The sequence below is a fragment of the Marmota monax genome, unplaced genomic scaffold, assembly GCF_021218885.2.
Source record: "Marmota monax isolate L192 unplaced genomic scaffold, Marmota_monax_Labrador192_F-V1.1 WCK01_AAM20220418_F8-fsc00022, whole genome shotgun sequence".
In the NCBI taxonomy this organism is placed as follows: domain Eukaryota; kingdom Metazoa; phylum Chordata; class Mammalia; order Rodentia; family Sciuridae; genus Marmota; species Marmota monax.
Window position 1 is genome coordinate 4,435,669 of NW_026695215.1, and position 25,119 is coordinate 4,460,787.

Below are 25,119 nucleotides of genomic sequence, written 5' to 3' on the forward strand. Positions count from 1 at the left end.
TAGTTTAGTGGATTTTTCTTTATTCAAGTAAACATTTTGATTATAATACATAATAATGGACAACCATGTCACAAAGTACTGTCTGTAGTCCATGGCTTTGTGTAGCCTTCTTGCCTCCAGGGTGGGTATTTTTCCGGGTGATTCTTCAGGATCTGACTGTGATGCCCAATACAGGCTTTCCAATGGCAATGCATGCGTTCTAGAGGCCACCGCCCCATCTTTCTTCAGCGTGTGCTGTTTTATCCCACCCAGTTTATCCTCCATTACTTATAAAAATCCCTTTCTAAAATTCAACCTATGTCATAAAATTAACAAAATCAGGAGTTAGTATATATTTTCCTACTAACATAAAAGTATTAAGATTTATAACCCAATCTATTTGCCCTAACCTTTATAGAAATTTTGTAATTTCTAAAGAGTTAGAGTATCAACCCAACACGAAATATGCAAAGAACCTTATCACTGGGTGCACATTATAGATTGGAAATCACTAATGTACTTAGAGCTTAATTCTTCTGGAATAGCAACTCTTCACTGGTAACTACAGTGCACAAATAAGATTTTAATAAATGAAAATACAGTACCTGATTTGGCATAAAGTAATTATGAGATATTTTTTATTAGTAAAGTGCTTAAGAAACATTCAATTTTCTCCTACCACATTATTTGCCAAAGGCACAAAATGTCTCTGTCTCTTTAAAACATATTACTCATTTAAATTTCAGTTAATTGTAAAGTTTTACTGTCTTTCCCCCTCTTAGTAATTAAAAAAAAAAAAAAACTACTGGAACAATAATATTTAATTTTTATTTTCAAAACTTCGCCATGAACATACAAACAAGACTAAACTTGATCCCCTCATTAGCTGTCTGTGTGCCTTGAAGCACTTGTGACAAACAAAAATATTTAATCTTTAGGGTAAAAGTTAACAAGGAATCAAAATATTTTCCCCCAAATCAGGGTAGGAACAGGAGAAATCAATAAATTAAAAATCATAGCTTTCATTTTATAAAAAATAGTCTGAATAATCTTATAAATCTTTAATGCTTACAAAAGCAGGAAATACATTTAAAATAGTCATTTTTAACACAGATTCATTTGAACAATGTAGATATGGTAAGAAAAAAAAACTAAATTAAATAATGTTTCAGTAGTCTATATTCTCAGCAAATTCCACATAAAACTTAACCAATTTATAATTCCAAGTAAGACTTTAACTGCCAACAAATCAAACTAATTGTAGTTAGAACCTGAATACCAAGTTCTCTTCCATCTAATATGCTATACTGCAGTTTTAAATACAGCTCAATGACAGGTACTGAGAACAATACTTGACTGCATGGTTTCCACCGAAGACTACTGCAATGCAGTTTAAAACATGCTTTGGTCAGTAAATTAAAAAGACATAGATCAAATAAAAAAGGCCAGAGTAGCTGTTTCTGAACCAATTTCCTGACCTTAAGAAAACTTTAAATACATTGAAAAGACAAGGAAAAAAAATGATCATACATAAAGTTACTACTTTTCAACATTTGGCATTTTATATTAACAATTTCCTTGCTTAAAATATTATTTTATACTCCTGTGCACTGATTATCATAGCTCTCTGAATTAAAACTAAACTATGGTTACCTTCTAGAATGTCCAATAGCGTGTGCATTAATTGCCTCTTTTGCACTTCCATGAAGATGGTGCTTCATCCTGTAACTTTTTAAATTTTGGACCAAGAAAGAACCACCAACCAAATCCAATAAGAACACAAATAATGGATTCCACATAATAACCATCCAGTGTTGTAACACATGAGCCGCCAAGTTTTTTGCAAAGCTGTTAAAAAAGAAATAATCATGAGTATTCCACAATTTCAAAATGGAAGGAAGCCAGTAATTAAAGTTTCTACTTTTTAATTAAAAGGATTAATCAAAATACATTTTGATAAAATATTTCAATATTTCATTCAATTCAAATGACAAAATGTTAATATGCTAATTATGCTAATATGCTAATGTAACAGGATTAAAAAACAATTTTCAGTTCTTGCTGTAAGCAATACTCATTTTCAAAATGAAGCTTTTCATATCTGGAAATGTGAAGAAGTTTTCAATGAACTTACTCTAGAAGTTGACTAATGCTACTTTGAAATAGTTTATCAACAAACCACTCACCATTCAGTTTTAGCTACAATTGTTATATGAATAGCCAGTGAATTTTTCCCTTTCTTATTATAATAAAACTTAGCTATTACTTATGCATTTACTCAACACTGTATAGGATCATTACCCTCATGGTGGGGAGAGGGAGAGAGATTGTCCCTTCTTTGCTGAGAAGCATCTTTAAAGTGATGTAGTCTGGCTGTCAGAAATTGTTACATAAGTTGTGACAGATGAACTATATGCAAATTTCCTTTTTTTTTTTTTTTTTGGTACCAAGGATTGAACCCAGGGCACTTAACCACTGAGCCACATCCCCAGCCCATTTTTATTTTGAGATGGGGTCTTGCTAAGTTGCTTAGGGCCTCACTGTGTTGCTGAGATTGGCTTTAAATCTGGGATCCTCCTGCCTCAGCCTCCATTTCATTTTCTAGAAACTACATGCAAATGTGATTTTTAAAAAAAGATGTAGTACACAGTACTTCTAGAGGAAAATGAGAAAGTTATGTCTTAATATTAGTTTAATATTATCTAAAAATCAAAACATACTTACCTCAACAGCATCAGGTGTTCGACAATTCTGATTTGATGCTCCTACACACTCTTTCACTGTGAGGGGATCCACCAACCAAAGAGCAACTGTAGAGGGCCAATTTCCTCCCAAATTGGACACAGTGTTTAAAAGGGTCATGTATGTTCCTCCAATAAGTGGATCACTAACCTTTGCATTGAAAGCCATTATAGAAACATACATGCTGTACAATGTAATCTAGGGAAAAATGTAAAACTTTTCAGTATGTTGGGGATTGAGCCCAGAGCCTCCAACATGCTAAGCACATGCTCTACCTCTACACAGCACCCATATTTCCTATAATTTTACTTATAAAGCTATGATCCAAATTAAGGACATCAAAATCAGGCTAGAAATATAACTCAGTGGTAGATTGCTTAGCTAGCATGTGTAAGGCCCTGAGTCCCATCCCTAGTGCCGGACACACATCCCCAAACCAAAACCAAACCAAACACCATCAAACTCATGATCCTGAAAACTAATTTTCATTATCTTTACTGAACTCAATTCAACAAACATTTATTGAGCACATACTATAAGCCAGGCTTTAAGACTATGGCAATACAAGTAAGAAACAGTCCTTTTATGCCTGAAGAATGTATGACAGATGGGAAAACAGAATCAACAGCTGTGGTAAGGTGCAGTGTTGTACACAGAAGTGCACACGTGGTACCACTAGGGTACAAACATGAGAGATTAACTCCACCATGAGCAGTCCAGGAAGCACAACACAGAAAGTGATGGGTGCACTGAAGGATGCATACAGCAAAATGTCATTTCTATACCTAAATACATACTATTTTGTTATGCGTGTGCATATATGTATTTATGCATATACATGTATTATACAGGTGAACACTCAAAGAAACAGTTTTTTTTTTTATCCTATACACACACAGAAGGAAAATAGCATTTCAAAATTTGTATAAAAAACTAAAGAGAGGGCTGAGGTTATAGCTTAGTGGTAGAGCATTTGCCTAGCAAGTGCGAGACCTTGGGTTCGATCCTCAGCATCACATTAAAAAAATTAAATTAAATTAAAGGTATTGTGTCCATCTACAACTATATATAAAAAATATATTTAAAAAAAAAACTAAAGAGGAAAACCTTCCTAAAAGCAAACAGAACTTAAAAGGCTTAAATAAACCCTCTATTTAGGAAGATGGAAACATTGTTTCTAAGAATATTCCTTGAAACACTGAGACTCATTACATTATTCATTCATTCATTCATTCATTCATTCATCTGTACTGGGGATTAACCCCAGTGTGCTTTGCCATTAAGCTACATCCCTAGCCCTTTTTCTTTTTTAAGATGGTTGCTAAAGCTGGTCTCAAACTTAGGCTCTTCCTACCTCTGCCTCTGTCACTTGAATTACAGGAAAGTGCTGCCATACCCAGCAAGTTATACGACATTTAAAAGGTTCCTTTCACTGCAGGCTTTCTGATTGTCATTAGGACATAACTTCCTTAAGGGCAAGATTTTGGCATCATTTTCTTAGCTATATTCAGTATTAAGAATTGTTCCTGGGCCAGGTGCAGTGGCACAGGCCAGTAATCCCAGCAGTTTGGGAGGCTGAGGCAGGAGGATCTTGAGTTCAAAGCCAGCCTCAGCAAAAGCGAGGCACTAAGCAACTCTGTGGGACCCTATCTCTAAATAAAATACAAAATAGGGATGGGGATGTGACTCAGTGGTCAGGTGCCCCTGAGTTCAATCCCTAGTACCAGGAAAAAAAAAAAAAAAAAGAATTGTTCCTGGCATGGAATCAGTGATCACTTAATATTTGTTGAAGGATGAGTAAAGCACTATTTACTACAGAATTGGTATGCATCATTTCTTGAACTTACTTGGTCTTGTACCTTTTTTCCCAAAAAGCATCTGGTTATCCGAATTACTTTGACTACATTTGGGGAAAGTCTCTAATGAAATCTAAAGTCAAACAAATAATTTTGGGATGGTAACAACATAGGTTTTCTTTATCTGCACAGTGAAGCACTGACTGAGTTAAAACACTTCTTTTTGGAGATAGGAGGTACTAGGAATTAAACACAGGCGTCCTTTGCCAATGAGCTGTATCTCCAGCTCTGTTTTATTTTTTGAAACAGGGTCTCATTAAGTTCTGAGGCTGGCCTCAAATTGTGATCCTCCTACGTCAGTCTCACACATCACTGGGATTACAGGTGTGTACCACCACACCCAGGCTAAAACACTTCTTTTGGGCTGGGGATATAATTCAGTTGGTAGAGTGCTTGCCTTGCATGCACAAGGCCCTGGGTTCAATCCCCAGCACCACAAAACAAATAAGCCACTTCTTTTAAAATACATATGTGCCTAGCATTAACTAAGTATGGGCAAACACACACACACACACACAAAAAAAGTCTAGCCAGACCTCAATGATTTAGCAAACTATCTAACACGATCCACTACTGGAATTCTCCTAAATGATTTAACTGTGTGCAAAAAGCAACACTACTGAGCTTAATTGGTAGCCATATTTTTAGGTGTTTGTTAAAAACTACATTAAGAACTTAGTAAATTTAACTTTGAAAGGGTTTAGACAAGGTTCCTTGAAAAATAAACAACAACTTTTGAAATATATATTAGCAATAACTGTGTTGAGTTCCAAAGTTACTGCTGGGGCTCTGCCATTTACTTGAATCACTTGCATTCAGAACAAAATACTTCATTCTGCAACAGAAGCTTAGGCAAGGCTAGAGCAAAGAGGAGATAGCTTCTTTTAGGGATTACAAACACAAGTAAGCAAGAAAACCAAGCTCAACATGCAGCTTCCAAAATCACAGAGTAAACAGTAACTTTCTTTCTTTTTTTTTTTTTTTTAAAGAGAGGGAGAGAGAGAGAGAGAGAGAGAAATTTAATATTTATTTTTTAGTTCTCGGCGGACACAACATCTTTGTTTGTATGTGGTGCTGAGGATCGAACCCTGGCCTGCACGCATGCCAGGCGAGCGCGCTACCACTTGAGCCACATCCCCAGCCCCAGCAGTAACTTTCAATACAGAATCTAAACCATAGCCTAGTGCCTTTAATCCAGTGACCATCATTAGTTTTCAATACTTTCAGAAAGAAAAGATATTATAAATTGAAGAAAGAAAGAACCCAAATCTAGGGACAGACAGGAATACTTAGAAAGAGTAAAATTAACTGGCTTTGGAATCAGATCCAAAATGTCATACATCATTTCTCAAATTTATCTGGCCCTGTGCCTTTTTCCCCATTAAAGTATCTGGTTATCTGAATTTCTTTGACTACACTCTAGGAAACTCTCTAATAAAATATAAAGTCAAACAACATCTTTCTTAAAAGATAAATGAATGAATCAATGAATAAATAAGAAGCTCCTTATCATGAACAGAACTCTCATTACATCAAAAGCTATCAGTTATGTTGTTTTGTTTTGTTTTATTTATGGTGCTGGGAGTTGAACCCAGGGCCTTGTGCATGCAAGGCAAGCACTCTACCAACTGAGCTATATCCCCAGCAAAAAAAAACTTTTAAGTTTTAAAATTCACAATCAACTAATTTTTTTAGTGTGAGACCCATGCTGAAATAATAACATATATTATATTTTAAGGCAGCTAAAGAAAAATACCTTCTTTATTTGGCACAGAACAGCTCACCTCCTGGGAAAACCACAGAAAGCTCACCTGGTGTAAGGCGTAACTCAGCAGCACTATGAAGTAGTAATACAGAGGGAATCCTCCCTGGTGCTCTACTTTAGGAGTCCACCACACCAGGAGCGCATACTCCAATCCAAGCAGCAATCTACAAAAAAAGGAGCATTGAGTTGACTTCCATTTAAGATTAAAAAACACAAACAGAAATCCACGTGCCTATCATATGGAAGACGGCTGTACCTGAAACCCGTTGAAGAGATGAAAGTGCATATACATGACACTGACATGAAAGATGCTTTTCAAGCCTTTTCCCACACATGCTAAATTCATATCAGTGATACTGATGAATGCTCCCATTTTAACCTTTACAAAGGTTTTCATTTTTACCTGTAGGGCATGGCCTTGTAAAATACATTTAGTGGTTGTGGACCTGCAGTATATTTGCTGATAATCAGAGGCAATATTATCTGTAAAGGAACCATTGGAACTGCCAGTAGAGCTAAATGTTCTTTGGGTACTCCCTCTTCTACCAATTTCAGTCCAGTTACTGCATCTGCTGCTGAAAAACCAATCTGGGGAGGGGAAAAAAAAAAGTTATTTTAATTTGTCATGAAATACTTTCTTCCAAGTACAGATTCTTTAAGAAACCTCAATTTTATTATTGACCCACAACAGTTACAAGTAAGTATGTTATTATATCTGGCACAACAATCAATTTATATAAGACACAGTTGATCCTATGTTTTACTAATAATATTTAATAAAAACAACAGAAAATTTAGTATCTGTAGTAATTATACATGGCTCTGATTATAATTAAGTCTCCACTTCAAAAAAGTCCAATCTGTTACAATAAACAGTATGAAAAATTCACACTTGGGCTAGGGATGTGGCTCAAGTGGTAGTGCGCTCTCCTGGCATGCGTGCGGCCCGGGTTCGATCCTCAGCACCACATACAAACAAAGATGTTGTGTCCGCCGAGAACTAAAAAATAAATAAATAAATAAACCTCTCTCTCTCTTAAAAAAAAGCTTAAAAAAAATAAAGAAAAGAAAAATTCACACTTACTGAATTGTATATTTTAAGTTTAAAAGAAAGAACTTTAACTCCAAGAAGTCCAGTTGAAATGAGGTGTTGCTGCCACATGTATATATTTTTGATGATTTCTAATAGATCACAACAAAGCTCCTAAGGACATCTAATGTTTCACTGTAATGTCATTGAGAGAGTGAATAAAATTGGAGGGGGGATGATGCAGTTAGATTAATTCTTAAAAACAACAACAACAACAAAGACAGGCGTAGAGATGCACACCTGAAATCTCAGTGACTTGGACGGCTGAGGCAGGATGATCGAAAGTTCAAGGCCAGCCTGGGTAATTTTGTGCAACCCCAACTCAAAATAAAAGATAAAAAGGGCTGGGAAGAGTTCAGTGGTAAAGGATCCTTCTTCAATTCCCAGTATAAAAAATAAATACATATTAATGAATAAACTGCACATATTGCACTATTGTGTTGAGCTGAAGAACACTACCATTAGACGTGAGGCTACACATTGTACAGTCCATTTATATATACAACTTAAAAGCAAGAAAAATAAATCTATAGTTTTAAAGCAACTCCTTACACATAGCTAGGCACAGTAAAAATTAGTACAACCTTCTGCAAAGCAGTTGAGTAATCACATTCTCTGACCTACTAGCTGCCCATTGAAGAATATTAGAAAAAATATTCAGAACACCAAATAAAAAAAAAACACAAAAATGGTGCATTTTATAATTAAAAAAACATAAACAAACTGAATATATAACAGAAAAATGACTGAGTGGATTAGGACAAACTGATATCACTACAGCCATTCTGTAGCTATAAAAAGCATGCTTTCAAAAACCACTTAATGATACAGTAATATATTTTGAATAGATTAAAAAATTACAATGATCCAATTCTACTTTTAAAGTATATGTGTAAATATATATATGAAATGTATTTATACACACATATGTGTACACACATACGGAGAAAGAAAAAAAGGAGGGCTAAAAGAAAACATGCCAAAAATATTTATTTAGGACCCGCGATTGAACCCAGGGGCACTTAACCACTGGGCCACACCCCTAGCTTTTTTGTATTTTATTTATAGACAGAGTCTTGCTGAATTGCTTATGGTCTTGCTGAGTTGCTGAAGCTGGCTTTGAACTTTTGATCCTCCTGCCTCAACCTCCTGAGCCACTGGATTACAGATATGCACAGAAATATTAATTTCTAAATGATTACTTAGGTAATGTTATCTTGTTTGAACTTTTCAGCATTTTCTAAACTTTCTTTCCCTATCACTAAAGAGGAGAAAAAACTCACTATTTAAAATAAAAGTATTTTGACTGGCATGAGATGAAATCTTAAAGAGTAGTTTTGATTTGCATTTCTCTAATTACTAGAGATGTTGAATTTTTTTTTTTTTGTATATTTGTTGATCAATTGTATAGCTTCTTCTGAGAAGTATCTTTTCATCTCCTTAGTCCATTTATTTGGTGTTAAGTTTTTTCAGTTCTTTATATATCCTGGAGAGTAGTGCTCTATCTGATGTGCATGTGGCAAAAATTTGCTCACAAAATATAGGTTCTCTCTTCACCTCATTGTTTCTTTTGCTAAGAAGCTTTTTAGTTTGAGTCCATCCCATTTATTTATTCTTGATTTTATTTCTTGCACTTTAAGAGTCTTTTGTTAAGGAAGTCACAATTATCAAGAATACAGACAACAATAAATGTCGGTGAGGATGTTGGGGAAAAGGCACATTCATACATTCCTGGTGGGACTGTAAATTGGTGCAACCAATCTGGAAAACAGTATGGAGATTCCTTAGAAAACTTTGAATGGAACCACCATTTGGCCTAGCTATCCCATTCCTCCACCTACACCTAAAGGACTTAAAATCAGCATACTATAATAATGCAGCCACATCAATGTTTATAGCAGCTCAATTCACAATAGCTAAACTGAGGGAAAAAAACTAGATGCCTTTCAATAGACGAATGGATAAAGAAACCATGGTATGTATGTATGTATGTATGTATGTATGTGTGTCTGTATGTGTGTATATATATATATACACACACACATACACACACACAAAATGGAATATTACTCAGCATTAAAAGAAAATAAAATTATGGCATTGCAGGTAGATGGATGAAGTTGGAGAATATCATACCAAGCAAGGTAAGCCAATCCCAAAAAAAACCAAAGGCCAAATGTTCTCTCTGATAAGAGGATGCTGATCCATAAAGGGAATGGGGCATGGGAAAATTAGAGGAACTTTGGGCAAAGGGGATAGATAGGGAGGAGTTATGGGGGCAGAAAAGATGGTGGAATGAAATGGATATCATTACCCTGCACATATGGTGCGACACTACATTGTGTACAACCAGAGAAATGAAAAGTTGTGCTGCAATTGTGTACAATGAATAAAACTGCATTCTGCTATCCTGTGTACCTAATTAAACAAATTTTTAAAAAGTCGTCACATTACTAATGCCAATATGTCCATTAAAAAGAAGTCAATACATCGAGGTAACCAGAAGAATGAGAAATTATACTCCATCATATATAATGTATCAAAGGGAATCCTATGATGTACAATTAATTAGAACAAAAATAAATAAATAAATAAAGCAAAGCCAGACATGGTGGTGCACCCTGTAATCCTAGCTACTCTGCAGGTTGTGAGGCAGGAGAAATATAAGTTCAAGGCTAGCCTCAGCAACTTAATGAGACCCAGTCTCAAAACCAAACTTTTAGGGCTGGGGATATAACTCAGTTGGTAGAGTGCTTGCCTCGCATATTCTAGGCTCTTGGTTCAATCCCCAGCACCATAAATTAAAAAAAAAAAAAAAAGAAGCAGCAGCTTTTTAAAAAAGAGTTGGGGATGTAGCTCAGAAATAGAGCACTTGCCTAGTGGGAAACCCTACCTAGTTCAATCCCCTGTATGGTGGAAAACAACAAAAGAACAACAAAAAACAAGAAGAAAGCAAGGAAGCTATAATATTACCTCTAGAGGGATCAAAAGATAGCAGTAAAGTGCTTATGAAGATAGGTTTACATAGATAAAATAAAAATCTTGCCAGGCATGGTGGCACATGCCTTTAATCCCAGCAGTTCAAGAGGCTGAGGCAGGGAGATCGCAAGTTCAAAGCCAGTCTTAGCAAAGAGCAAGGCACTAAGCAACTCAGTGAGACCCTGTCTCGAAATAAAATACAAAACAGGGCTGGGGATGTGGCTCAGTAGTCGAGTGCCCCTGAGTTCACTCTCCAGTAGGGAGAAAAAAAAAATTCTGTAAGATTCCAGATTTAAGGAATATTAATCCCTCCAGTAGCAAAGCTCCCTCCAATAAACTATACTTACCTTTCTTTTAACATGTCGTAAAAATATTTCAGAACTATAAAACAGAGACATTTAACAGACTAAGTCACCAGTAATCTCATGTATTTTATGATTATTTCTTTTCAATATTTTAAAAAACAATCCAATGGATTTTTAAACAGGCTTCTAATATTCAAACACTTCCACACCTTTGTAAAACACACTCAGTTAATAATTTCACTACCCCAGAATTAATGGTATACTTGTTATAATAGTACAGAACTATTGCTGTTTTTCAAATATATATTTTTTAGTTGTAGGTGAACACAATATCTTTTAGTTTTAGGTGGTGCTGAGAATCAAACCCAGTGACTCACGCGTGCTAAGTGAGCGCTCTACCACTGAGCCACAACCTCAGCCCAACTATTGCTTTTTTAAGGCATTCATTTCTACTCCCAGCATTAATGCTGTTAATTAAATAAATCAGCAGTTCTTCACACTGACATAAATCTTTTCAAGATCCCAAAACATTTATCTTACTTTGAAATTATATTTGCCAAATGTCTTCTTTGATATAATGAGAGCAACTAAGAACAGAGCAGGGAGGAAGAGCAGGAAGAAAAGATTAACATTAAACAGATACATGAGGTGGGATGGAAAGGGAGAGAAAAGGGAAATTGCATGGTAATGGAGGGAGACCCTCATTGTTATACAAAATTACATATAAGAGGTTGTGAGGGGAATGGGAAAATAAACAAGGAGAGATATGAATTACAGTGGATGGGGTAGAGAGAGAAGATGGGAGGGGAGGGAGGGGGGATGGTAGAGGATAGGAAAGGTAGCAGAATACAACAGTTACTAATAGGGCATTATGTAAAAATGTGGATGTGTAACCGATGTGATTCTGCAATCTGTATTTGGGGTAAAATTGGGAGTTCATAACCAACTTGAATCTAATGTATGAAATATGATATGTCAAGAGCTTTATAATGTTTTGAACAACCAATAAAAAAAATTAAAAAAAAAATACTAGGAACAGAAAGGAAAAAAAAAAAGAAATTATATTTGATAACCCCCTTAAGTCATTTAAAATACATTTAATAAAAATGTTCTTTTTTGTTGTTAAATTATAATGGCAGTGAAAAGGAACTTATATGAAAAGTTATTGAAACTATTCCCTGATATTGGTAATTATAATAGAATGGTACATTTGCTTTATCAGTTTCTTACCTTTGAAGTTAGAATCAGAAGGCAAAATGTCAGAACTGCTGGCATTTTTATAATTGTAAAAAGCAGCTTGTAAGTATCTGTGATCCCTTGTGTTTCTTCTTTTACTACCGATACTTCTTTGTTTTCTTTTTTCAGAAAGGCAACTAATGTCGTTGTTATTAAAAATATAGTTCCCCAGAAAAAAAGAAAATCTGAAATTAAGAATGTTTTAAATCTGTAATTAACTTTTGAAATGACATAACTTCATTGATGCTAAATAACTCTGTTTACAACTTTTCCTCAACTAAAAAAAAATTTTTTTAATTTTCTAAAAAATCAAGTGATATAGGTGCCTATCTATTAGGCCCCACATGAGGCACAACAAGTAACAGTCCTACTTCTGCTAAATCTGCATTAAAATACCCAGATCCAGAACAGGCATGCAAGACTTTACCATGGAAAAAGCTTGACTGAGTTGAATAAAACAAGGACAGGGCTGGGGGTAGGAGATGTTCTTCATATCCCAGAAGATTCATCAGTTATACTTACACATACCATTTCAGCTCTTTATTACATTACAACAATGCAGACAATAAGCAACTGATGGTTATTTACATTAGATTTTTCGTTTCTAAACTGTCCAATGTTTTTGATGTTTATTATTATATTGTGTGCATGTATGAATATGTAACAATAAATCCCATCATTGAGTACAACTATAATACACTAATAAAAAATGTGGGGAAAAAATAAATTAAAAATTTTTAAAAATCTTCTTAAGGCTTGATGGTATATACTTATAATCCCAGAGAAAGAAGGATCATAAATTAAAGGCCAACCTGGGTAATTTAGAGAGACCCAGTCTCAAAATAAGCCGGGCACAGTGGAGCACACCTGTAATCCCAGCAATTCAGAAGCTGTTAAGTTCTGAAAAAAATACATAATACTTTCACTGTGACTAGAAATTCCAATTAGTAATTTCTATATAAATCTTTAAAAATGTTTTCCAGGGCTGGGGATATAGCTCAGTTGGTAGAGTGCTTGCCTCGCATGCACAAGGTCCTGGGTTCAATCCCTCGTACCACATACACACACACAAAAAAAAAAAAAAATTGGCAAGTCTTACTGTATGTTAATTGTACCTCAATAAAATTGACATAAAAATTGTTTAAAAAAATGTTTTCCAGTTATATACTACTTTAAGAGTTCTATTTCTCTAGGGGAAATAAACACCTCCTCCTCCTCTCTTCTTTTTGTTTTCTTTTGGCAGTACCAAGAACTAATATAGGGGCCTCACATATACTAGGCAAGCACTCTACCATTAAGCCACATCCTCAGCCCTTTTTTTAGTTTGAGACAAGGTTCTGCTAAATTGCTCAGGTTGGCTTTGAACTTGTGATTTTTCTGCCTCTGCTCCCAAGTAGCTTGGATTACAGGTGTGGAATAAGATCAAACAGGTTTCAGTAAAGCTTGCAGCTAAGTTTATTCTTAATTTCTTTGTGCTATGAGGAAAAAATATCAGTACACACGAAAGGAGTACTGACAATGGATCATTTAGAGCCCAAATTCAAGGGCTTTCCATACCTCATACAAACAAGAGCAAAAAAACCAATAGCCAATGAACAGTTTAGCCTCTCCCAGAAGTTTATGAATATATTTATTTTAAATAATGACCACTAGATTATTTATTTTAAAATTCATGTATTTCTCCTTTCATTTATTGATTCCTTTTGTGGTGCTGGGGATGGAATCCAGGGCCTCCCACATGCTAGGCAAATGCTCTACCACTGAACTATATACACCACCAACACTTTTTATTTTGAGACAGGGTTTCACTAAGTTGCCCAGGCTGCCTGGAAATTTGGGATCCTCTTCCCAAGTGGCTGCATCGCTATGCCCAGCAAATCATTATTTATTCATATTACTTTGATGTTAGAGAACATCCATAGCATGATATAACAATCACTGTAAAGACATATCATTATTGAAAATATATAAATACTGCATATTAACAATTTGGTTAATTTTGATACATGCATTTTATCAGCAAAAACATTGATATATAAACATATGATCAAGATGTCAAAGCTGATGATGTTCAAGTTCCATAAATATGATTTTTAAACAAAGACCTGTAAAGTAGCTATAAGATCTTACCTAGTATACCCACCAATGCAAAAATTAAGAGCATGTAACATTCATCAGAGACCAAAAGCATACAAAAACTAGCACCTGAGTGTCTATTACATAAACACTGGGAAAAACAAGGATATCTCATTTAAATTTTAAAAACCTCTGACCAAGACAGACAATATATTATTCCTACTTTGTAAACAAACAAGATCATGAACCATACGTGCCAGAGGTGTGATTCAAACTCAGGTCTAGTCTCAAAACAAGAATGTTTCCATTACTTGACCAGATGCTCAGATATACCCACAGCAAGGAGACTCTTTTCTACCAGCCAGATACCCTTAAAAGAACAGGTATACATTTTAGTTAATTCAACCATGAGGTCTGGAACATGGATGCTACCGAACTTCTTTAAACTGGCTACTTGTATCGCACCCCCCTATCTCCTCCTCTCCATATGGTGGTATGCCAAAGGGAATGCCAATCCGTAGAATAAACAAACTTCCTAAAGAATTCATTCTATTTGTTTGTGTGGGTAGGAGTACTGGGGATTGATTCCAGGCACTCCCAGCCCTTTTTATTATTTGAGAACAGAGTCTTGCTAAGTTGCTGGGCTAACCTGGAACTTGAGATCCTCCTACCTCAGCCTCCACAGTATTACAGGCATGAGCTACAAACCCACATGTAGCTTTCTCAATAATTTATAGGGAAATACTGCAATAACAATATATTGGAGAAGGAAAATTTCCAAGATTTATGATAAAACATTATACTTTGAAAAAACTTTAAGTTTTAAAGGCTTTCATTGAGAACTTTGGACTTTTGTGGTGTAGAATCACTCTTCCACCATTGGGAGAGAGAAAAAATAAGCAGCACTGATACAACCTGTCTTGGCTCAGGTCAGGTTCCCTCCCTGCAGCTCTAACAATTCGGAAATCAACTTCAGTCCTTCAGAAGCCAATGGCAGGAAAGCAACCTGATAACTTCTGATTTAAATAAGCAGTCAGGCATTCCTTTCACTTTCTTGGTTTTGGTAACGCTCTACGCCACCAGTCAGGGCATGAAGGGTCTGGATACCCACCAGTTCAAGGCTCTCATTTTCACAGCAGAGAAAACTGAAGCAATAATATTATAGTCTGACCCTGGGCCCTCACCTGAAATTTAGCAGAAATAGACCTTTCTTTTATTCCACAAATCTCTCCCTTAAACATTGCTCAAAATAGCCAAGCCACTGAAGAGAACTCACACAAAACATTGTTTGGCTTGGGGCTTGAGATATAGCTCAGTTGGCAGAGTGCTTGCCTTGCATGCACAAGGCCCTGGGTTCGATCCCCAATGCCAAACAAATAAACAAACAACACACTGTTTTGCTTATACAAGGTACTCCTCTTACTTGGGGGGTTAGGTTTTTAAAAGACAGCATGTATCTCAAATAAAGGGTAAATACAAGGTTAATTTGGAAATCATCCCAATTTCTTATATTTCTTAATCCAGCAGGAAGGTACAACTTACGCAATCACATGTTATTTCATTAATTCCAAGAATGTCGGGGTTTCCTCCAGAGGTAGAAGAGATTGTTATTTCATTAGTCAAGCACCAACTGAAGCAGCTGGCTTTCAATTAAGGGGCATGTTATTCCACTAGACTCAAACTCAGCCTACCACATAGGACTGAGGCTAAGAGGCCAATATACTCAATGCTTCCAAGTCACCTTAACTCTGGTGCTTTTATTACTGAATACATGTCAGTAAATCACTGTTCTGGCCAGACACAAAATTCATTTAACTAAAAACATACATCTCTATTCTGAAGCTATGACAGGAGGTTCTTGCATCAACTTTTACAACCTTTGTACAATATGACATCCCTCAATCTTTTGAGCTGAAGTCAGATTTATAAAACTGTTGGCACTCACATCACATCAAGATTCAAGGTTGGAATCAGCAGTTGCAGTTTGGCAACTTCATCCTCTTCAGACAGTATTCATGTAATTATTCCAGTATTTTATTTTATTTTTTAATATTTTTAGTTGTAGATGGAAACAATACTTTATTTATTCATCTTATGTGGTACTGAGGATCGAACCCAGTGCCTCACACGTGTGAAACAAGTGCTCTACCACTGAGCTATAACCCCAGACCCTCCAGTATTTTATTTTATTACAACTTATATTGTGCTATAAAATTAACAGACTATGTAACTATCAGACCAACTAAAACAAAAGAAAAAACAAGAACACCAATGCTGGCAAGGATGGAAAGAAACTGGATCACTCATTCATTGCTGGCAGGAAGATTTAATGGCACGGTTACTATGAAAACAAGGCCTTTCAAAACTAAAAATGGACTTTCCATACAACCCAGCACCTGTTATCTTAGACATTTTTCCCAGGGAAAGGAAGACTTATTTTCAGAGAGTAGAGTCAAAAACTAGAAAGAACTCCTTCAACAGATCTGTTACTAAATGAACTGAACTCCTTCAATAAATGTGTTACTAAAAAAAACTGTGGCATGTCTAACAAATACTTCTGCAGGACATGGTTGTGCATGCCTGTAACCCCAGCTACATGGGAGGCTAAGGTAGGAGGATCATGAGTTCAAGGACAGCTTGGACAATTTAATGAGACTTTGCCTCAAAAAAGTTAAAGAGACAAAGGCTAGGGATGTTTTTCAGAGGTAAAACACTACTGAGTTCAACTTCAAGTACTGTTAAAAAAAAAAAAAAGTAAATAAAATACTTTTCAGAAATAAAAAGAAACCATTAATACATACAACTTCGAGAAGCCTCAAAGAAATGATGCCAAATGAAGAGAGTCAGTTTCCAAAGGATACTGAATGATTTCATTTAAGAAATAACAATTATAAAGATGAAAAACAGATTAATGGCTACCAGGATTTAGGGATGGGTGGAGAGGAAGAGATGGATAGTTACAGAGGCAACATAAAGGAATCCTATAAGGAACCATCACAGCTGAGTAACCTTGATTATAATGTTAGTATACAAGTCTGGACATGGGATGAAATTGCTCAAAACTACACACTTAAACACACACACACACACACACACACATACACCCCACTAGTGTGTACATACTTAACTTGTGAAATCTGAACCAGGTCTACAGATTGTATCCACATCAATTTATTGGTTTTGATGTTATACTATAGGTGTGTAAAATGTTGACAAGAAGCAGCAAGAAGGGTGCATGAGATTTTCTAAAAAACTTCTTTACAATTTCTGGTGAATCTATAATTATTTGAATATAAGTTTTAAAAAATATGTGGAAAGTTTATATAGGTGAAAGTTCTAAGATTGTGCTAGAATTCAAACAAAAAAGTTAGAAACCTCTAGGCATGTTGCAATCACCTATTCTACAGTTTAATGAATGACCACTGAATTTTAGCCAGTAGAGACAGTATTCCCAAAGAAGGAAAAGAATGAAATTAAAGAACAAGTATAAAATGCAAGATTTATTCACAATTGTGTCTAAAGAATGGTAAAATTAGGGATTTTATATTTTACATTTTTAATTCTCTAGAAACAGAACAGCTCTTTGTATTAGGTAAGTCTACTTTGCCTTCTCAGATTATAGTTTTTTAGTACATTAAACATGAAAGCAGGATACTGCTTATAATTAGTCACTGTGATTCTTACACTGATAAAGTTACATAGTAAAGGCTAATACAATTTGCCTCTAAATAATTCTCAACATTAGAAGTGAAATTCAAACTGATATAAGACAAATAATTTTTAAATTTACAGTGTATTTTGTAAATGAACTAACCACACAAAAGCATTTTCTAGTTCTTTACTTGATCAAGAAAACACACAATATCATTTCTTCTTTTCTTTGTATTTAAACAAAAAAAGTTTTAAGACTTTCCTTCTGGGGTGTGGGTTTTTGGTTTCTAATATCTAATTTCCCCTGAGTCTAACCCCAGCACTCCTCCATTTATCTCACTTTACCACTTGGGCCCCAAGATTTGAAAATAAGTTCAAAAAGATCCACCAGATTGATTACCTTGTTCCATTGAAGACAAAAAGGGAGCTAAACACAAGGGTTTTATATCATCATACTTTGAATGACATTAGCTTTTAAGATAATGAATTGTTTTCTAAATGTTTTAAAAAATAAATGTTACTTTTAAACTGTTATACATTAAAGTTGAACTTTTGCCAGGCGCAGTGGTGCATGCATGTAATACTAGTGGCTTGGAAGGCTGAAGCAGGTGGGTCATGAGTTCAAAGCCAGCCTCAGCACTAAGAAACTCAGTGACACCCTGCCTCTAAATAAAATACAAAACAGGGCTGGGGATGTGGTTCAGTGGTCCAGTGCCCATGAGTTCAATTCCCGGTCCCAAATAAATAAATAAATAACTTAAAGATTGAACTTTTAGGTGTTTAGCTGTGTGAGTTTTAACACATGCAGAGATTTCAAATCACTACCACCATAATCAAGATACAGAAGAGGCCAGGTATAGTGGTGCACAACCATAATCTAGCTACTTCGGAGGCTGAGGTAGGAGAATCACAAGTAGGAGTTCAGCCTGGACAATTTACAGACACTCCCCCCGCCCCCGTCTCAAAATACCAAAAACAAAAAATAAAAAAAACAAGGCTGGGATGTAGCTCAGTGTACAGTACCCCTAGGTTCATTCCCCAGTATGGGGGGTTGGGGGAGATACAATTTCATCACCTCCCAAACTCCCTCATGCTATCCATTAATACTTACCTAACTTCTCCCCACCCACAACCCTAAGCTAAAAACTACAGATCTGTTCTCCATTTGTATACTTTTGCCTTTATGAGAACATAAGGTAATGTTTTAACCTTAGATGCGGATGCTAAATGATGTACTTCCGTATATATAACTGGTCTATTTAGTAATGGGCCAATTAGTCCTGCCTCAATTCTAAAAAGAAGGCCTAGTTACATAAAGGGAATTTCCAGCTTTTCTTGAATATATATAAGATCTAGTAATCCTGGGATCCTACTGCCACAAGAAAACAATTTATTGGAATTGAAACTCTTACCTTTATAGGGGCATGGGTTTTCATGTCATCATTGTCCCCTCCAATTCATAAACTCTCGCACCAACTCAGTTGACTCATTTACATTATCCATTTACCCACTTCATCATTTTGGTTCACAAATCTTCACTATAAACTGAGTTCCTTGGGAACAGAAAATTCCCGGGTTTTATTAAATCATAACACCTACCACCTGGATAGCACCAAACTGGCATTTAGTGCTGAGTAAATGGCCTAGACAGTTAAAAAAATTAACACAAAAACTTCAATCTGCCATTTCTGGAATAAGGCACTCCACAGCAGGTTGTTTAGACATCAGGACTTACAGTGTTTAGACATCAGGAATTACAGTGCTGCTTTTCTCTGGTAGGAAAGTCCAGTCAGCAAATGATTATGTTTAGGTTTCAAGGTTTTTCCTAATGCTATCCTACCAACTATAGGAAAAGCACCAGATAAGGACTCAGAAAACAAACTACCAGTACATGTCTATCTCTAATCAGTTGACTTCGGTTTCCATATATATGAATGAAATATATGAACTTTTCAAGTAATAAAACTTTATGTTCTTCTGGATTACTTTCATCATTTCTTGCAGCTTGAAAGGTCTCTCTTTGCCTCTAAGGATTCTTGAAAACCAGAAAGCCTATTTCTTTCTTTTTTTTTTTTTTTTTTAAACAAATAGCTTAAGTAATTTATTTGCAACTAAGCTTGTTAACACTATATAATTAAAATGTACAAAGAATAATGTTGCAGTTTTTGGTTAGATTTAAGTCAGACATTCATTAATAAGGAATCTTTGAATGTGAATATTCCAGAAATTTCTCTAAGCCATCTGATCAGAACAATTGTCTCTGAATATTACCTTATTTTGGAAGGTATTGGCATATTTGAATTAAACTCAAAAATTTTCAAAATAAACCATAATTTAAAAAAACTATTCTATGTTCAAACAAAACAATTTTAATAGAACTTTCCTTTCCAGAAACAATAAAGGAAAGAAGGCATTCTGTAAAATGTGGTCCTGAACAAGTCACAGTAAAAAATAAATGTATACTTAACTCCACCTCCTCAAAATAGAGTCTACTTTCTGCTCTGCAGCCTTGGAAACAAGGTGAAGAACAGCCTATAAGCAACTTCGGGTAGGGGGTTGCCAAAACAAAGCTCAAGCAGTTGAACATGGACACCTCAGAAGAATTTGGGGGAACCTGACCAAAGAATCTGAATTGTATTTTTAATAACTAATACAAAAGTGAAGTGGTTCCTCCCAAGTAGCAGTGCTGCTGGGGCCTGGCCCAGTCCCTTGCTCAACTATACTATGCTCCCGAGCAAACCCCAATGCTTCTGCTCCAGGAGAGACTGTTTCCCTTTAGAGGTTCAGTGTCCAGGGAGCTCTTTGATTGTATGAATGAGGTGAGCAGCGACTCCACGGGGTATTTTAACCAGAAAGCCTATTTCTTGAGTTCAGGATTATCCTGGATCCCTGAAGGTACAAAAAAAAGCCAATCTCAGCCTAATAAGGCTTTGTGTCTAAAGGGTTCTACTCTCATCTTAGCTTTTCTGTTCTAAATTTACTTTTTCCAAGTACTACTTTGTAAACACAGAACATATTCAAAATTTTAAAAAATTATGCCTCCTTTTAATAGATTTTCTAAACAGTGCCTGTATGTTTAACTCTTCTTTAATTATCTAAACAATTTCATTTGTTTCATGATTTTTTCTTGTTAAGTTCCTCAAAATGATTGGTTACAGCAAGGGACTTAGCTCAGTGGTACAGCACTTGCCTAACACGTGTAAACCCTGTCCCCTGCCCCCCACCAAAAAAATCCACTGAAAAAAAATTGAAGGAGAATAAAACTAAAATGTTTAAACCCCAAAATAGAAGCCCCCTACAGGTAAGTTAAATCAAAAAGTAAACTATTTTTAGAATCTACTGGAGAAAAAAGTTCAAATTCCATAGTTACTAAAACAGCTATTCAAAAGATTAAGTAAGTCTAAACAAAAATCCAGCAAAGAACAAAATAACTGCTATCTGCAATGCAATGACCAACTCCAGCAGGCAGTCAATGGCTGGCAACTCTAGGCTCCCCAAAATGGACCATCTCTCCATTCCTTGGCACAGGGACTGTGTCTTAGTCACAGAAGGCCCTTTGAATCCCGTCACATGAGCGACGCAATGATGTGTGAATGAATTAACAACCCTGCTCCATTCACCAGAAGGCTAGATGAGGACAACCGGCACAAGACTGGGGTGGGAATGGATCTGAATGGAGCTGGAAATCTCAATCCCACAAAACCCAAAGGTAAAAATGTGAGCCCACAAGCTAGCCTTTTAAAAAAAAAAAAAAATGTGCATCTGTGACTCAAGCAAGTGCCCGTGGGTCCCTAAACTGAGAGTTTTGTTATTTTCTGGGTCGCTTCTCCCTATTCACTGTAGGGTACTGATCAACTACCACTGCTGTACAGCAGTCGTTCGGCTTTATTGTACTTTCAAAGCCCGCTTTAACCGGACAGAAAACACACCTCGAGTAATTTACCGCGAAGATTTCCAGCAAATTAAATAATGAGCTTCCCTGCGACGTCAAACACACTGTCCGAGGGACCCAGACACCTAAGATAAACTTAGCAGCGAAATGGTTTAAATACACTACCTGAAAGAGTAACAATTCCCCTTGGTTGAGGCTGAAACCGCAAATATTTGTTACAAAAGTCGGCTGATTCAAGGGCCAAAAACAAAACATTGCCCAAAAAGTAGCCAGCGGTTTGGCCCACGGAATTGCAGGTGGAAGCATAGCCCACGTTTTCTCGGGATAACATAGTTAATGCCCAGCCATCCACCGCAATGTCCTGAGTGGCGGCCAAGAATTCAAACAAAAAGAACGTCACGGTGAGAGTGACCACGTCGGGGGTCCTACCGTCCGTGTTCCCGAGCAAACGGTCCACCTGGGTGGACAAGTAGATCATGAAGAGTCCTAATATATACTGTGTAGGGACCAGCCAGGATTTGCGCCGACCGAAGTTCTTAAAGTAGACCGCGTCCACCAACGGGGCCCAGAGCAACTTGAGACTGAAGGGCCAAAAGACGAAGCTGAAGAAGGCCTGGTCCGTGTAGCTGACGTTTTTGCTCTGCAGGATGAGCGGGATGCTGCCCGCCAGGCCCAGCGGAATGCCCTGGAGCACGTAGAGGAACAGCAGCAGCAGAATGCTGCTGAGCTCGGCCCGGCAGCCGCGCGGGGCTTTGGGGAAGTCCACGGGGTTGGGGTCCCTCAGGAGGGCCTCCCGGTCCCCCTCCCCGCCCGCTGAGGCCGGGTGGCTCTCCTCCCAGCTGCCTGGCGGCAGGGGGCCGATCTTCATGTCCAGAACGTGGTTGAAAGTCCCTGGCCGCCGCTGCCGACTGTTGTCCTTGTGGGAGAGAGTGGGCGACATGTCAGAGACGAGGCAGAGCCCCGCCTGCGGCGGGCCCGGGCTGAGCGTGTTGGCTCCGTCGGGTCCCAGGTCCAAGGCGGGCGCTGTGGACCCGGGCCTTGGGCTTCCAGGAGAGGCGGGGGTCCTTCCCACTGCGGCCCCGAGAGCTCAAAAGCGCAGCCAGTCCCCGAGCCGGCACCGACGCCTGGGGACGCGCCCCTCGGAGCCGCTTCAGGGATCCCGGAGGAGCCCCCGGGGCGGCCGCGCCGGGCTCGGGGCTGGAGGAGGCGGCCGTGGTGCCGTGTGGACAGACGGTCGGCACCCCGCCACTTCCAGCCCTAGCCGCCACCAGCGCGGCAGAGAAGACTTTCTCCACAGGACTCCGAAGAACAGATAACTTCCTGCCTCAAGCTTCAGGAAGCGGTTCCTCTCTCAAATAGGTCCCCTCCCCGCCTCCAGAACTAGCCAATCAGGACACGCTCCCGCGACCTAGCTAGGAAACAATGCTCCGTGGGAACCCTTATTCCCTACGGTCCGGACCTTCGAGGGGCACTAACGCCGGCGTACCGCGGCGGCTCTGTGAGCGCATGCGGCTGTCTGGACTGCGTGGGCCTCGCTCATTGGGTTGCGCCGCCACGTGACGGGCACGCCGGGCAGGGGCAGCGATGGCCAGCGATGGCCGCGGGGCGGTACTCTTGGCAGCATTTAAGGCTCCGTGGGTGTAGTTAAGTTCGCTGTGGGGCTTCGCGCTGTGGGGCTTCGCGCTGTGGGGTCTACTGCTGTGTGGGCCAGTAGGGGGAGAGGACCCGAGGGTACAAGTCAGGACGCCAGGACGCTCCGTGCCTCAGAGCAGTGGGAAAAGGCCTGGCCGAGTGGCCTTTATGGAGTGACCGCAACTGCCGAAAACGCCAGGCTTGCCTGCAGCTGCGGGCGCGGTGGAAGGAATATCTGAACCCTGATGATCGTCCCCCAGCCTCCGCGGGCTGGGGCCGTCTGGTTCCACATGTGCCACTGTGGAAGATCCTGCGAGCTGTCACCATTGGCATCCTTGATTGTGCATTCTAAGTGGCTCCCCTTTCTTAGAATTCTTGGCAAAGCATAACAAGGTCTTGGAAGTGGAGATACCGAGAAATCAGATTTAATAGTTGAGTGATGCCCAAGAATTTTATTAAATCCCCGATTGTGTAATTTTCAGACATCGCTTAACCTGGTATTAATAATACCTTGTTTTTCCACTTTAATACTTTACATTTTTACCTTAACGATTGTAATTTTATACATATGCTGCCCGTACATGTGCGCTTCCAACCATAGATGATTTCCCTTAACTGTTTTGCTGTTTACCCCACAGGATGAGAGTCTTTTTTTTTTTTAAGCAGAAAATGACAATTATAAAATCTTCTAAATTTTGTCAAAGGGAAGAATAGCTTATGGTGTCATATAAGTGAGACCAATCAGGATTGAGTTTAAAAACCCATAAGTGGAGTATACAACATTCTGGACTCAAATGCTATCTCTAAGAGTAACTGTGCCGTGGACGAATTACTTATCTTACTCTCAATTTCAAGGAATATGGGAGTTTATAATATTTACAAGACATCAGGAGGATTAAAGGAAGCAACATATGAGACCATGAATAGTCAGCAGATGGTTTTGTTTTCAAAGATAAGAAAATATTTAATAAGCTAGTGTTTCTTGCCCCCCACCCAACTCATTATTTTAATAAACCTAGACTCTCAGGATATTGCAAATGTAGCAGAATTCCATGTACCCTTCACCTAGCTTCCCCTATGACAACACCTTATATAACTACAGTACAATAAACTCAGGAAGTGATCTCTGCAAAACATTAACTAGACTAATAACTAGCCTTATTTAGATTGCACCAATTTTTACATGCATTGGTTGGTGTGTATGCCCCTTATGCTGTATTTAAAAAAAAAATTTTTTTTAGTTGTAGACAGTCACAGTACATTCATTTAATTTATTTATTTTTATATGGTGCTGAGGATGGAACCCAGTGTCTCACTCATGCCAAGCAAGTGCTCTACCACTGAGCCACAACCCTAGCCCCTTATGCTCTGTTTTTAAGTGCTGTGCCTTTATGGTGCCACACCTTTATAGTTGGAACAAAGTGTTCCCATTCTTTGGAAATCACTAATCTGTTCCATTTTTTTAAAGTTGTAGATTTTAAATTATAGATGGACACAATGCCTTTATTTTATTTGTGTATTTTTAATGTGGTGCTGAGAGTTGAACCCCGTGCCTCACATGTGCTAGGCAAATATTCTACCATTGAGCCACAACTCCAGCCCTAATCTGTTCCATTTTGTTCTTTGAAGATGTTGCCTAAGTTGGGTGCAATGGTGCATGCTTGTCATGTTCCTGGCGATAAGAACACTCAGGGTCACTCAAGGGGAACTGCGATGCATAAATAACCACACATGAGACAGAGATACCTTTTTCTTTGGGGGTCCTGTGAAGGCTCCTCTGATCTTAAGGGGGGAGGGAGAGAGAGAGGAGAGAAGAGAGAGAGAGCGAGTGAGTGCTGACCCCTTATATTGAGGAGAAGCCATTCAAATGAGGCAAGTGGTCAGGTTTCAAGGGGTTGAATCTAGTTTCATGATGT

At 37.9% G+C, this 25,119-nt stretch overlaps 1 protein-coding gene across 3 annotated transcripts; it reads right to left on the reverse strand.

The window, feature by feature from the left end:
- Slc33a1 (solute carrier family 33 member 1) lies at nt 1-22,915 on the reverse strand. 3 transcript variants are annotated; one of them, XM_046431258.2, is made up of 7 exons: nt 21,737-22,906; nt 11,947-12,137; nt 6,746-6,930; nt 6,389-6,506; nt 2,704-2,919; nt 1,633-1,827; nt 1-295 (listed from the first exon to the last, which is right to left on the reverse strand). In XM_046431258.2, the coding sequence occupies exons 1-6, from the start codon at nt 22,509-22,511 to the stop codon at nt 1,660-1,662; spliced, it is 1,653 nt and encodes a 550-aa protein (XP_046287214.1). In that variant the 5' UTR covers nt 22,512-22,906; the 3' UTR covers nt 1-295; nt 1,633-1,659. The 3 variants fall into 3 exon arrangements, with proteins under 3 accessions (XP_046287214.1, XP_046287213.1, XP_046287215.1); XM_046431257.2 differs by having other exon boundaries at nt 1-1,827; XM_046431259.2 differs by lacking the exons at nt 6,389-6,506; nt 11,947-12,137 and having other exon boundaries at nt 1-1,827; nt 21,737-22,915.
- Nucleotides 22,916-25,119: the final 2,204 nt, after the last annotated feature.